This window comes from Papaver somniferum, chromosome 3 (genome assembly GCF_003573695.1).
Source record: "Papaver somniferum cultivar HN1 chromosome 3, ASM357369v1, whole genome shotgun sequence".
In the NCBI taxonomy this organism is placed as follows: Eukaryota; Viridiplantae; Streptophyta; class Magnoliopsida; order Ranunculales; family Papaveraceae; genus Papaver; species Papaver somniferum.
Genome location: NC_039360.1, coordinates 211,805,572 through 211,821,399, shown reverse-complemented (window position 1 = coordinate 211,821,399; position 15,828 = coordinate 211,805,572). Strand labels below are relative to the sequence as shown.

The window sequence follows — 15,828 nt, the reverse complement described above, 5'->3', positions numbered from 1 at the left end:
ATAGGAGCATGGGGAGACTTTTATGGACGATATTGATTAGTTGATTTCATTGAGATGAGCGCTGCTGACGACATATTTCCAAAAAAATATTTAAACTTCCATGTTCATGTAGAGCATTATCTCATCATAAGCAATGAACCTAAATAAAAAGTGTCTGCAAGTTAAGATTATATTTCTTTCGTTTGAGCAAATTTCCGGCGATAAAATATTAAAGGAAAAAAACAAGAAAAAAAGGGAGGAAAATCCCAACTATTTTTATGACAAATCCATATTTTATCATAAGGAGTTGATAAGTATTCGGGACACAAATTATACGATATATTAAAAATGAACCAACATCATGGCCAGTGCCGTTGATGTTATGGCTATACTAGTTGATTTTATAATTGTACTTACTGATCTCGCATCTAGGAATATAAGAAGAGTCATTTTCGAATAGATGGTAGGTAATCTATATTATTATTCGAATCGAATATAACTTTTATTATTATTGATTTTTGAATAATACTTAGCTATATTTATATTTGGGATATTAAAAAGACAAGCTTGTGGAAATTTTTGGTAACTTAATTTATGTATTTACAGGCTTAAATATTGCAGAAAACAATGCTAACATAGCTTGTAGACCACATTCTGCTCCTGGCTATAGTTTTTTATTCTTTTTCATGTAAGGGGGCAACATTTTTTGGTATGCCTTGGGGTAGGAAAATGTCAGGGTCGACCCTGACCTTCCACGTACATCATACAAACACAGTACAAATGAGATGTGAGAGGCGATAGTAACCCTTTTAAAAATATCACACTTAAGGGTAATGAGAAATTTACGCGTAGAAAATATGAAGAAAAAAAAGTACAAGCATGATGGAAGTCGACTATCAGGGAAATTACAATTCAACATGAAACCAAAGGAAAGAAAAGTCGATCAATGAAAGAAATCAACATACAAATAGCAAATGAAACACCTATCGCGTTTGGTTCAGGACCATAGAAAAAGTTACGCGCATTGGAAACCATATGGAACCTTCTTGCCACAAGTGTTTAAAATTAAACTGAGGGCGACCGAAACATCAAGGTTAATTCCCAAAACCTGAGCCCTAAGGGAAGTGCATAAACAAACAGCAGCTTCAAGATCAACTAAACCATGAATGAGACTACAACAAGGAGTGTTAAGTGGTGTTCCAACAACAAGGTGGACAACACCATTTAACAAATCAGCGCAAGCAGCCAATTTCAGAGTATCTCTTGGGCAACTAACAGGCTTAGTCGATGGTACTGGGAACTTTGGTGATGGATTGATTTTTGGTGGCATATATGTCGGCGGGCGAATAGGTTTTGTAGGGTTTGGTGATGGTGTGCAAGTGTTACAAGAAGTCACCAAAGTAAAGAAAAGTAGGTTTAGAGAGACGATGAGGACAGTTGATGCTAAAGCCGTCATTTCTCAAAATGTCGACTGTTACAAGCTGATGACAAGCTCAATGAGCGACTAGTATCTTCCAACTATGATATGCAAGAAGGTTTTGTGTTTGATATGAAGCAATGGAGGAGCTAGGGTATTTATAGATGCATGGTGGTAGTAAACTGCTTGAAACTAATAAAACATACACAAGAAGCTCGCCCATGTGATCACATCGTGTATCAACATGTAGCCGAGCTAGGCGATAATGTGGCTGGCGGTTGATATTGCAACTTGTATGTTATTGGGGTTTCGAAATTCATCTGAAATTTTCTTTAGTTTGTTGCATGACAAAGGTCTGTGTTAGCTAGACAAGAGTTCACGTGAAATAACATCAACTTTCTTCCCGATAACATTTACAACTCTATATTATTTGTCTGATTAAGACAAACAGAATACTTCCTCTAGAAAAGAAAGAAAATATCAAAATAATCATAATAGCAGCGATACATTAACTCAATTTGTACATGTTAACAAAAAATGAAAACAAACAGACTAAACACTGAGCTTTTTTAAACGATAAGAAACTTAGTGCCGGTAAGTTTCATATTCATGTCAACTGTATCATGCCAAAAGATTTTACCAATGTACTGCACTCTCACATCGGTAAAAAGGACTTTCTCCGTCCTATTATTTCCATCTCGTTGACAAGAAGATCATGGGATTTTCCCACTCATAGTTACTGTGATTTAAAATCTATTACAAAAAATTGCATAAAAATTCAAAGTTCCAAAACTAAAGGATTCTCTTTCCTCTCTCCTCTCCGCTCCTCTTCTTTTTTATCCAAAAAAAACTCTAGAATTTTTTTTTTCATATCTTTCAATGGCGGCCTACTCAGATCGTGAGTAAAAATTTAGGAAATCTTGGAGGAAGGTAAATCAAAAGTAAGGGATTCTTGAACTGATAAACTGATGGAATACACAGATGATTCAAAGGTTTTTTTTTTCTTTTTTCTGAGCAGCGATCTGAATCTGATTTTGTTAGGACTAGTTTCTCATTTCTTGTTTTAGGAGAGGGATTTTATGTTTGAAAGGTTCTTAGTTGGTTTAATGGGTTTCTCTTTCTTTTATTAGGTTTATTTGTTCTTGATTTATAGATCTAGGATTTAAAGGCTTAAATGGTTACAATGGTTGACCTGAGACCACCATGGATGTTTATCTAATCTTTTTGATGAAATGGCATTTTGGAATGTTTAAATCAAGGCTAAAATCTCCCGTATCTGCTTGTTTTCTTGTCTGATTTCTATTGTGGTTTGGACATCTAGTTTGTAATATAACGTATTTTGTTTCTGATCTTTATCTCTCTTTCTCTTCTCTTTATGTTCTCCCTTAGTCTTGGGTGATTCAAATCCCTGATTCTTTCCCTCTTCTCTTGGTTTATCTGATGTGTGGTGTGATTTAATATCTCGAGGTTGTTATGGGAGCTAAAATCCCTTGTTCTCCCTTTCTTCTATTGTTTAACCTGAAATCCTCTTCTTGATTTTTGCTCTCTGATCTTGTCATTATGGATTGAGTGGTATTCTTCAGAATGAATGACTTTCCTCCTATTTATCTTATTTCCTCTGTATTCGGCCTTGGGCAGGGTATGTACCCCTTAGATCAGTAATCTCTTGGTTTGTCCCTTGACCTGTTTGATGAAAGGCTATATATCTTCCTCTTGTGCTGGTTTATGCGCTGTTTAATATGGATATTAAAAGCTACCATGTTAGTATTCTTAATAAATCTGTTAAGTCTGTTAAGCCTAACCCATTTCTTTGTCTATAATATGTGTTGGATGTGTGGTTTTAACATCTACTTGATGATGTTAGTTCTTTTTGATTGAGTTGTTGTTGTTCTTTTTCCTTCTTATCTGTTCTTTCTCTCTTTGCTTCTTCTCTTTGTCTTTTGTTGACTCTCGGTTGTTTAAGTTTGTATTTTCCCTCTCGTTAGATTTTTTGAATTCTCTCCAGTCTCCTTTCTACTTTTAATCCTAAAAATCAGTTGTGTGTTAGTTTATCAGTGAAGTTTTTTTAGTTTTGATTATTTGGTTTCTGGGTTTTTGTTTACCCTTTCTAGTTTAAGCTTCTCTCTTTCTATCCCAGTCTTTCTCTTTTCTTCCCAATTTCCTGTTTTTATGTCCTAATTTCCTAGTCTTTTGAAGAGTCTTTTGTTTTAATCAGTCATTTTTCTTCCTTACCCTTTGATGATATATGTTAAATATGAAGAGTAATCATCAGTTCTAACCCCTGCTCCTCTGATTGAACCAACCCCCAGGTAAGTCCACTTAACTCAGTGTTGCCTACTTATATTTCATTTAAATCCCTTAGTCATTGTTTTAGTGCTAGCAAGATTTAATCCTCTCTACCAAGTTGGTGTTGTGGTCAGGTTTGGAGTTCCTTTAGTAGGGTGTTTTCTTTAAAGCTCAGCTCATCTCCGCAAGTTACAAGAGTCAGGCCTATTTGCAGTCGGCTTGGGTTGGCTACCCAGGGGCCTATCTCTTCCTCTTTTTGCCTTTGTTTGCTTTCTTGTTTGTTATGGGTTCTTTTTTTGTAATCTAGATGACAAAATTTCAAGTTCATTAACTTGGATTTACAAAAATCTCTAAGATCTCATTACATTTCTAGTGATGGGATGTATCACTGCAAGATAGTATAGTAATAGTTATTGTTTACAATTGTGCTGAATTTAGGCCTTCATTTTAAAATTCATATTTTACTCTAGCATCTTTAGTTTGGTAACCTTTTATTTACATGTTGGTGTAGTTACTTTTATTGATTGTTTTCTATTTATTAGCTTTTTCTTTTAGTATGTATGGTGTATATTTAACGTTTATGTGTAATTTTACTTATCTTTGTGTCTCTTCTTCGAATAAGAAAATGAATGCTCATGTGAAACAACATGATGCTGAAATCAATTCTGGCTATGTTTTAGTTGGCTGTGTTTTTTTGAAGATGCAACCTTCACCAATCAAATCTTCGATCGTGGAAAAGTCTATACCGTCATCCTCAATCATTAAGAAGAAATCTCTTTCCTGTATAGGCCGTCGTGACACTTTTATCAGACTTGTTCGTGATAGAAGGGCTCAGGAATCCATCTTGATAGTTTTATCTCAAGCAACGATGCTCAATCTTCACAACTTGTTTGTGAATCCTTACATACTGTCAGTTTTAGAAGACTACTCATTGGGTACCGATGGAGAATGCATGCTTCCTAGACTTCTGAAGAATTACACATGTTTTGTTTATCTTTACAATTTTAGTTTTAGGACCATATTTAGGACTTATCGTGTTGTGCTCTTTTCCTTGGTCAAGGTTTTCTCCCTTTGGTTTTGGGTTTTCTTTGACAAGGTTTTTAACGAGGCAACATATGCATGTCCAACACCTTTAGGTGATTTTATCATTTATTTTCCTTGTAACATTTTTAATTTGTTAGCTGTCATAGATGGCTCTACTACTATTGTAATGTCGACTCATTTTGAGTCTTAGTTTTTAATGAAATACCTAACTCACAAAAAAATGGCCGAAAACTGACAAATTAGTTTGGGTATATAATTTCAGAATGACTTTTAGAAAAAAAAAGAAAAGAAAGTTAAGGTCCTGTTTGGTATAGTTTTCAAAAACAGTTTTCTGTTTTCAAAAACAGAGAAAACTGGAGAAAGCGCGTTTGGTATGGACATTTTTAGAAAATGTTTTCTGTTTTTGAAAGCAAAAAAATTAGTATTGTTTTCTGTTTTTTGAAAGCAAAAAAAATAGTATTGTTTTCTGTTTTTTCTGTTCTTTGTTCCTTTTTTCTTTTCAGAACAAAGTAAGAGATCGGGGGAATGATTGCAAGTGAGTCATGGCTAATATCACTATATCTTAGACGAGTCTTTACATTTGATCAGATTTAGTTGAATTTCCTGTTTTCAAAAACGGTTTACCAAACAATTTTTAGAAAAATGAAAACAAGAAAAAAAAGTATGTTTTTAAAACGGTGGAAAACTATTTTTGAAAATTGCTTTTAAATCCTACGACAACTTATTTAATGCAGCACAACTTCTACCAAGCCATATCTACATAATAATTGACCAGATCACCAAAAAAAATTAAGGTCAATTTTCATTTTTCTCGGAAAAAAACCCGAAAGTTTAAGAAGATCTAGGAACCGAAACGAGTGCAATTCATAACTAGGCACTGCTGATGAAAGAGCGTAGATTTGCCGGACTCTATTTGGGATCATCCACACATGGAAGTACGGAAGGAAAGATGCAGGACTGTTTTTGAAGGGACCAAAATCAATGCCATCACTTGTATCAGGGAAATCCAGAATTCTTACCCTGTCACACAGAGTAGCCGTAGCTTCCTAAGACTAAAAAATGTATAGGACTGATTTCTGAACTCCTCCCGCCTACTCTTATCTAACTATTAGCTCTGAAGGTACTTATAAATTGTCTTTTAAAGATTTGGTATCGGTCTGATTGTTAGAAATTTTGGCAGTACACTTCAATACTCAAGGTGTGTATCTACAGACATGAATATGTGAATTCTGAGTAGGCAGTCTCCAGGCTTAACTTCCTAAGACTAAAGTTAATAAGATTTTTGTTGGACGCACCCGTCCCAGTATCCGTCAGCCTAAGCTGGAAATAACCCCTATCACTTCAAATTGGATCCCCCATTACGCGCATCTCAATGGAAACCAGTGCCAGTACTCTACTTAGAATGTGGTCAAACTTATTGACCATGTAGCCCATGTTTGGATCCATGCCAAGATGATACAACTTGTGACTTGGTTACACCCGCATCATAAGTATTTACAAACGAACCACCTTACAGGATTATCTAGATGCAGACTAGGTCAGAGAAATGCCTTACCCAAACACCACACCAACCAAATCAAACCCCTTAACCCACAATGATTTCTTACGTACATTACCTTGTCTACCAAAAATAAAGGTGTGGGAAACATTAAATGACGGATTACCCACTTTCACGCTCACCCATCGCTGTCCAATTGTAGCCCAGTCCCAAAACCGCGTAACATCCCTATCTCTATGTGAAAATTACAGGGAAACCCATTCTTACACATTTTCCTACTGGGAAACCCACCCTCACAAAATCTCACGGGCGCACCCAAAAGCAGCCAACATATTATTTGGAGGCCCAGAGTTTTCAAAATTCGTTTATTTTCTTTTTTATTTCCCAGTTTAGCCTCACTTTCAGTTTCAGTATATCCTGTTTATTTTCGAGAGATTGATTCAATTTACTCAGCAAGCTTTAGCCTCACTTGTCCTTGATTACCGAGAGAGATTCAATTTACTCAGCAAAGCTTCAGGTTCGTTCGTTTTTATTCCAATCTTTGATTCTGATTTTTGTTTAATCTTGATTCGATTCTATGTTTTAGTTTCTGTAAGATTAGGATCTATTATTTTAGGTTTCCGAAGCTTAATTTAGTTTTTCGAATCGTTTTTTAGATCTTTTAAGCTTGTTTTTGAATTTTTATTTATTTTCTAGGTTTTGAATTTGTTAACATCGATGTAGATCTTTTCGATTAAATTTTTTTGTTTCGATTTCATGTTCCGATGTTGACATACCAATTTACTAGGTTTTGCTTCTGTTCTGTTGGATTTTTTATTTGATTTGTTTTTCCATTCTTATTTTTGATCTGTTATCTGTTATTGATTTTGATATCCTGTTGATTTCTCATCTGATTATGGTTAATGTAGATTGTTTGTTGTTGTTGATTTGATCTTTTAATTTTGACTAAGAATTTTTGTGAAGGAATATGCAGGATAGATATGTTTGGTTTTTTCTCTTTTATGTTTTGCAGGGTGAAAATGCCTGTTGGTAGTGCACTAGCTTTAATTCACTACTTCAGTGAATTCTTAGCACATCCTGTTGATGTCAACACAACTTTGGAGTCTTTGAAGACAGCCGTTTGCCAGAACTGGACTCGTTTATTACCGCATCATGTCAGATTTTCCTTTAATGATGGAAGCAAGTTTGTGCGAGTTGATTCTGATATTCTGCTTCAATGTTTTGTATCTCGTTGCCACTGTAAAGGTCGGAAGAGCTTTGATTTACTTGTCGAAGTTGGCTGTAATTCTTCCAGAAGTCGTAGTAGAGCTTCAAGTAGTCGTGTAATAGAACCTGAACCCGAACAAGCTATGGTGAATTTCCTTGAAGATGGTTCTGTGCCTGTTAACAAGGTTCTTAGGACTGAAGGTTGGGATAAATTACTTGGTGAAGTTGGTAAAGTGTTTTTTGGAGGTGTAGTAGAGGTACGTATCGTAGTGAAGAAATACGAGTTAAAAGCTGGGCGTGTTCTTGTATATAAGAAGAATGAACCTAGCAGGTTCTATGCAAAATGCTCAAAAGAAAATTGCCCTTGGGAGTATAAGGTTTGTGTTGTTGATGTTGAAAACAGGATGCTTAAGGTTAAGAAATATGAGAGCAGTCATACCTGTGGTGTTGGAACTGAAAGGCTTTTCCACAGCTCAGCAGTAAATTTGTTTCTAGTCTGATCAAGGATGAAATCCGAAGTGATCCGAGTTTCAAAGCATCTGATTTGGCAAAGTTTTTCAAAACTAGCTACGGGATCAATGTGAAATACTACCAAGCTTACAACGGAAAAGAGAAAGTGTATGAGGATATATTTGGTAATGAAGCCATGTCGTATTCGCATCTTTCATGGTATGTAGATTCCATTCGCAGCACAAATCCTGGGAGTTTGATTGATTTTCAAGTTCAAACGGATGAACCTGAAGCGAACGAGGATAGTTCAGATGAATTAGAAGATGAGGCACCTTCAAATAAGTTTGTGCGTCTTTTTATTGCTTTCGAGGCATGCATCCATGGTTACCGTTACCTTCGCCCCATGGTTTATATCGATGCTACCTTTCTTACAGGGACATATAGAGGATGCCTCATGGCTGCAACCGCTATCAATGCTGAAAATGGTAATTTTTCTGATAATGCATCCTTTTTATATATGTGCATAATGTCTCATGCATTATTTATTTTTGCTTCATAATGTGTTATGCATTATTGTTTTCACTTTTCTGGTTATGCATCATTTCTGTTTTAAATGCATAAGACATTATACATTTTTTGTTTTAGGTGCATAATGTCTTATGCATTATGGTTTTCACTTATTGATTTTATGCATCCTTTTTTATGCACATGCATAATGTCTTATGCATCATTTAGTTTAGATGCATAAGACATTATGCATTATTTGTTTTCACTTTTCTGGTTATGCATCATTTCTATTTTAGATGCATAATGTCTTATGCATTATTTAGTTTAGATGCATAATGTCTTATGCATTATGGTTTTCACTTATTGATTTTATGCATCCTTTTTATGCACATGCATAATGTCTTATGCATCATTTAGTTTAGATGCATAAGACATTATGCATTATTTGTTTTCACTTTTCTGGTTATGCATCATTTTCTGTTTTAGATGCATAATGTCTTATGCATTATTTAGTTTAGATGCATGAGCCATTATGCATTTTTTTAGCTGCACATACTTCATGTAGACGCTGGCTTGATTTTATATTTTTTTCTGTGCAGGCTTCTTCCCACTAGCCATGGCCCTGGTACCTGGTGAAGATAATGATAACTGGGAATGGTTCATGAGGAATTTGAGTAATGTTCTTGATCATGATCAAAGGCCAATCACATTTTTATTTGATCGTGCATAAGGATTAAAGAGAGCGATTCCATTTTACTTTCCTGGAGCCTTCCATAGTTTCTGCTATTATCATCTTAAGATGAACTTACCTATTAATGCATCTGACGAAAGGTATGGTGCAGTCATTGATTCATTTCAAGCTGCTTCTTATGCTCTTAGTCGCGAAGGTTTCCAAATTGCCATCGCTACTATTAGGGGTCTTGGTTGTGGTTGGGTTGCCGACTATATTGAAGATATCCCTCCAGAGAAGTGGTCAAATGCCTTTTTCCAGGGTTGTAGGTATGGTAAGACATCTTCTACTCTTGCTGAATCCTTCAATAGTTGGATGAATGTACACAAAAAGCTCCCTGCAAATGCTCTTCTGGATCAGATAAGGAAGGATGTGATGAGTATGATGTCAGAAAGGCGGAATACGGGTAATAGTTTCATAACAATTCTCACACCGAAGAATGAAAATAAGATGAAGGCTCTTATTGATAGGGGTTTAACCTGGCTGGTTATACAGTCCGATACTCATGTTTATGAAGTGGAAGGAGGGGACATTTCTCATAGTGTTAACCTTGAGGCAAGGACATGTACCTGTCAGAGGTGGCGCGTCTATGGGTTTCCATGTGTGCATGCTTTCGCATCGATAACAATGTCTGGTTCTAATCCATATGATTTTGTTCAACCTTATTTCACTACTTCATACTTCAATAATGCCTACAGTCATGCAATTCATCCTATTCCGAACTATAACAGGCCTAAAGTTTATGAAGGTAATGATATTATCGATGTACCTGATGTTAGGAGGCCGCCAGGGAGACCACAAGCTAATAGGCATTTGAGCAGATATGAGAAGCCTCTCAGGAGAGCTATTCGCTGTGGTAATTGTTTTGAGCTTGGTCATCATAACAAGCAAACATGTACGAATCCTACCTGTTACAAGAAGCCTCTGAAGCCGCCGAAGCATCCTAAGGGAAGTTAAAGAAGAGCAATTATCTTGTTTGTTTCTTCAGACTATTACTTTTATGTTTGAACCTTATTCATTTTTCTTTCATTAGTTTCTGTATTAGTTTTTATGAACAAGTACTTTTTCTGTACTTAGTTTCTTTTTTGTATTGGTTTTATGAAAAATACTTTTTTTTTCACTGTGTGTTTTTTTGCTTCTATCAGATAATGTTTTCATTTTTATTCTTAAATGCATAATGGATTATGCTTTAGTTTTTGATGATGCATAACTTGTTATGCATTAGTTTTTATGATGCATAACGTATTATGCGCTATTGTTTTGAAGATGCATAATCTCTTATGCATTGTTTTTCGACAATGCACGATCTGTTATGCATTTATTCTTTTAAAGATTGCGTCATAACGACTCATGCAAATGTGGTTCCTTCATGCATCTGCATCTGCATAACAAGTCATGCGTCTGCATAACAAGTCATGCACATTTATTTTATTAGGAATAACATGTTATTCAGGTTTATTTTGTTGCATAACTTGTTATTTAGATGTTTATATGTAACCTGTTGTTCCTTCATTTTACTTGTAAGATTTATATCATAGTACAGTTAAATGAAATAAGATTGCAGCAAATAGAAGCACTGAAACCAGCATTGATATATAATAAATATATATATAAACATCGACAAGATAACATAAGTTGTTCTGACAAGAACTACTAACTACTTTCCCATTAGTTTTCACTCCCAAGTTAAATTTCTCAACCTACCAACAACACACAGGTTGTTAAAGCAAAGTTATGTTTGAGCCTTTCTATTATGCACAGCTTCACATTTGACGCTCAGATTCATCACATTGACGCGCAATATCATCCCAGATGTCTTCATTGGCATCTATCGCCCAACTGTTTCTAAGATCCGTCAGCATTTTCAATACCAGACTTACTCTTTTCTTGTTGGCTTTTTCTACTGCATCTTCCTTTCCCAACTTCAGCCATTTGTCCCTGACTTGAGACTTCATGCTCATCTTCATATAATAGCATACAAATATGAGGCACTCGGGGTGATGACCTTGTTCAGGAACAATGTTGGTAAAAATATCCTTGTATACAAGCGGTTCCCGCTTTATATCCACGATTTGTGGTGATAGATTCAGTTCATCATATCTTTGGATCAAATACGGCATACAAGCCTTTTCCATTATGAGAGCTTGTTTCTTGCAGTTAGATTTATAGCCTTCAACACTGTTATAGTAGTTCCACTCACCCTCTGAAAAGTCATACTCTAACAATGTCCAATGTGTACCAGCAGGGTTTTCCTTTGTCATATAGTTCATTGGAATGAACATTCTCTCAACTTCAATAGGGAGATTCAAGATGAATTCTCCAACAAATTTGGCAATCCCATCTTTCTCCTTTGTTTTAACAAAGAACTGCAAAAGAAATATTTTTTAGGAAAAAAAAGTTAGTGGATGCAATTGAAAGGGTGCACAACAGGTGTAGAAAACAATGTTGAATAACTTGTTATGCAGTTCAATCTAGTTGCATAACATTTTATGTTGAAGTAATTATATGGGCATAAGATAATATGCAGGAATGACTTGTTATGCAGCAAAATGATTTTATTTTCTTGACTTACCCAAGCATCTGGCATCATGAATGCAGACTCCGCATACCTATGTTCAACACTATCAGTCATCTTTTCATTTTTCTGCTTCTTGAACAACCTATAACTGTAGTAGCGTACTACTTGGTCTTCTAAGTATTCGTTGTTCATTAGATGCCTTATTATATCTCCGTGAATCCGAATATCCCACAAGTACGGGTCTTCTCCTTCTCTGATACTCCAAGCCGAATTTCTGCAGATGACATAAGACACAATTGGTGAGATGTTTTATTCAAGTGACATGCGGCAGAACCATAAACTAGAGGGTTGTGTTATGCATGGGTTTTTTTTAAGCATAACTTGTTATGCATTTATTTCATAAGAAGCATAACCTGTAATGCATTGATTTCTTAAACAAGCATAATAAATATAACAACATTTTTTGCATAACTGAACATGCATTAAACATTGGAGCTGCATAACATGTGATGTAGATATTTTAAACAATGCATAACTAACCATGCATTAAACATTGGGAGTTGCATGACATATTATGTAAACAAGCATAAAGGTAATTTTTATGTACTTACAGGCTGTTGGCATTCTCAAAGTATGTCTCCAGTACTTCCATCATGGCTGGTTCTATTGTATCCTTGTAATCTTGAAAGCATTCCATTGTTTCCTGCGGAGGTAATTTTCTGAACGGCAAGCCAGCAGACGTACGGGGATTTTCTTCTTCAACTTTATTCTCATCAGGCTTGTATTTTTGCTTCTTCTGCTTCCCTAGCTCACAATCTTTGAGTAGTACACTGGTTGTCCTTTGATTCCATGTTGTCCTTTCCTTGATTCTTCTTACCTTGCTTCCTGGTTGCTTCCCATCCTCTTCTGCCTTGTTTGCTTTTCGCTTCAATACTGACTTTTTCTTCAATGGTGACCTCTTCAAAAATTATGTTCTTGCTACAAACTCCCCTCCTATGTCTTGTTCCTAGAGATTCATGTAACCAAAATGTGTTAGATATAAACAGTTTATTATGAAATTAAGTAAATAGTTGATTAAACAACAAAACAACAATATAGTAAACAGTTTATAGTTGATTAAAAATAATAAGTAGTACATAGTTGATTTGACATTAATAAAAATACCATAATAAAAGATGTTATATTTTAGGTACCAGGTTTTTTGAAACGGTCTCCATCTCAGCATCTTCATTATAGCCTTTTTCTTTTTCAGCATCTTGTGTGGCACCAGGAGTTAAAGGATTCTCAACCAGCATCTCCTTCTCTGCATCAACAACCATCTCAACAGCTACTTGTTGTGGCTTTTCAGCCACTGGCTCTTCTGGTTGTTGTGGTTCTTCAGTTTGATGTTGTGGTATCTCAACAGCGGGTTGTTGCAGATTTTCAGCTTGCTCTTGTGGTCCACCAGCATCATCTTTAATTGCAGCAACAGGTTGTGATAAATGCAGATTAAATGTGGGCACCACATATTCTTCTGCTTTCTTCTGAGTTTCTGGAAGAATGTCATCATCACCACCGGCCAAAAAGTCTCTTTCCTGTGCTTCAAGTCTTTCTTGTGTTGTTGCTATATTTGGTGTTGTCTCCAATTCCACTTGAGTTTCTGTTTCCTTGTCGTCGCTGGAGAGATTAACAGCTTTTTCCATGTCCATGAACTTGAAAGGTGAAGACTGGATACCTTGACTAGCCGTTTGGTCTTGGCTATCGAGTCTGATAATTTCTGGAACTGATTCTTGTGTAGGTGGTTCAGTTGAAGATACCAGTTCAACAAGAGTCTCATTCCTTGGCAAGTTTTGGCTCAGTGGGTCACTTGGCTCAGCTGATGATACATTGACACTAGGTCCACCTGACGACTCCTCCTGCACTTCTATGTTGCCACAATAAACGAGCAATTCCTTCATGTAATTATACAACTTTTCATTGAAGTCTACTCCACTCTGTCTATTCCTCTCCTGAGTCTGCTTCATGTCTTTCAGCTTTGCTTCAATGATCTGCAACCTTGCTTCAGCACAATCGGGTGGACACGTTTCTTGTTCAATGATCTTAATCGCATCCAGAAATGCTTCTTCATACTTGTCCCTGTTCTGTTCAAGATTCATTGCGACGAGATCATATATCTCTTTCCTTTTTATTGGTTTTCTTGGTTCACAGAATTCCATCTCCATTGCACTGTACTCATCTCTAAATTTCTCATTATACTGCAACATGATTAATGACACTCATCAAAGGAATGCATAAAAAATATAACAACATTTTTTATATGCATAACCTGTGATGCAGCTAATCTAAACAATGCATAACTAGTCATGCATTTAATATTGGAACTGAATAATATGTCATGCATTGATTTGTTAAGGTGCATAACTTATTATGCATTTAAAAACACAACCCTGCTTAACTCCTTTTCAATATTGAAAAATGCATAACCGGTCATGCATTCATATATTGGGCTGCATAACATGTTATGCATTGATTTATTAAGGTGCATAACTAGTCATGCATTTAATATTGGAACTGAATAATATGTCATGCATTGATTTTTGTTAAGGTGCATAACTTATTATGCATTTAAAAACACAACACTGCTTAACTCCTTTTCAATATTGAAAAATGCATAACCGGTCATGCATTCATATATTGGACTGCATAACATGTTAGGCATTGATTTATTAAGGTGCATAACTTATTATGCAGTTATCATTTTTTGCTAACGTAACTTATTATGCATTCATTTTTAAGGAATTTATAGATACAGTCATAGATGAATGAAGGTCAATTATAAATCATGAAATGTTCACAAACAAGGTACCTTTAAGAACGTAATATTCTTCTTGAGCATTGCTTTCTTCATTTCTGCCAAGTCCCACTTCGCAGCTCTCGGTGTAGCATTGGAAATGACCTTGACGATGTCTGATGATATCTCATCTATGTTAGAATGCTCAGCCAACCAAAGCTGCAAAAAATAATAACTAATAAGATATTCTGTATCCAAGAAAGTAATATTTATTGACAGATGTTATGAAAGTAAAAAAAAAACTCACAAGAGAATATATAGTGCAACCACTGCAATTCCTGATATGAAGATTGTTTCTTTTGACAGTCTTGATGCTCTCCATCAGGTGTTCATGAATAAGATCAGGAAAAGAGACAGAGTCCATGGTTTCCAAATCCTTAACCAAACCAACATACGAGACATCTAAATTGTCTCCACTTGAACGACAAAAGAACAAGGCGACTAGCATGTAAAGGCAGATAAGGCAGACAACTTCCTCTTCATGACCTTTCTTATCAAGTTTTTCCAACACCAGCCTTTCAATATCATCTATCCACACCTTTGTTACCCGTGCTTTGGGATCTTTGCTGATAAATCCTGGCTTTGTTTTGAATGGGAATTGCTTGACGAGGGGAGGTGACTGAGTCATCTCTATCTCTGCCTTCGAAGTCAGAATATCATTTCCTCTATCTCCTTCAATTCTTGGAATCATAAATGTAACAGCAAGCTCACTAGACGTTGATGCTATGGAATTGTTTTCAGACAACTTGAATGAATGTTGATTCAATTCTTCATGGTCATATGATAGAAAGACTTCATCCATCAGCTTGTTTCTCTTACCATCCAAGTATGCCATGTTTGCAGCATATAACCAATTATAGAACTTTCCAAACACACACACATTCATCATGTTAGCCTGCAACGGATTCAAACCACCTTTGTCTTTTATCTTACTAAACAAGTGACCTACCCTAAGGAAACCTGCTCTATAAGTACCTCCTTGAACTGTAGATTTGGTTTTAGGTTTAACTGCGTAAAAAAAAGAACAAAAAAATGCATTTTAGAACTGCTATTTAGAACAACAAAGGAATGCATAACAAATATAACAACATTGTTTTATATGCATAACCTGTGATGCAGCAAGTTTAAACAATGCATAACATGTTATGCATTGATTTATTAAGGTGCATAACTAGTCATGCATTTAATATTGGAACTGAATAATATGTCATGCATTGATTTGTTAAGGTGCATAACTTATTATGCATTTAAAAACACAACCCTGCTCAACTCCTTTTCAATATTGAAAAATGCATAACCTGTCATGCATTCATATATTGGGCTGCATAACATGTTATGCATTGATTTATTAAGGTGCATAACT

At 35.6% G+C, this 15,828-nt stretch overlaps 1 protein-coding gene across 1 annotated transcript; it reads right to left on the bottom strand.

The window, feature by feature from the left end:
* Positions 1-810: 810 nt before the first annotated feature.
* Positions 811-1,796, bottom strand: LOC113362072 (14 kDa proline-rich protein DC2.15-like). Its single transcript, XM_026605071.1, has one exon. It carries the CDS (start codon positions 1,433-1,435, stop codon positions 995-997), a length of 441 nt encoding a protein of 146 aa, XP_026460856.1. The 5' UTR covers positions 1,436-1,796; the 3' UTR covers positions 811-994.
* Between the last annotated feature and the right edge of the window lie 14,032 nt (positions 1,797-15,828).

Coding starts and splice junctions, on each gene's coding strand:
- LOC113362072 (XM_026605071.1), bottom strand. CDS start 1,435: ATGACGGCTTTAGCATCAACTGTCCTCATCGTCTCTCTAAACCTACTT.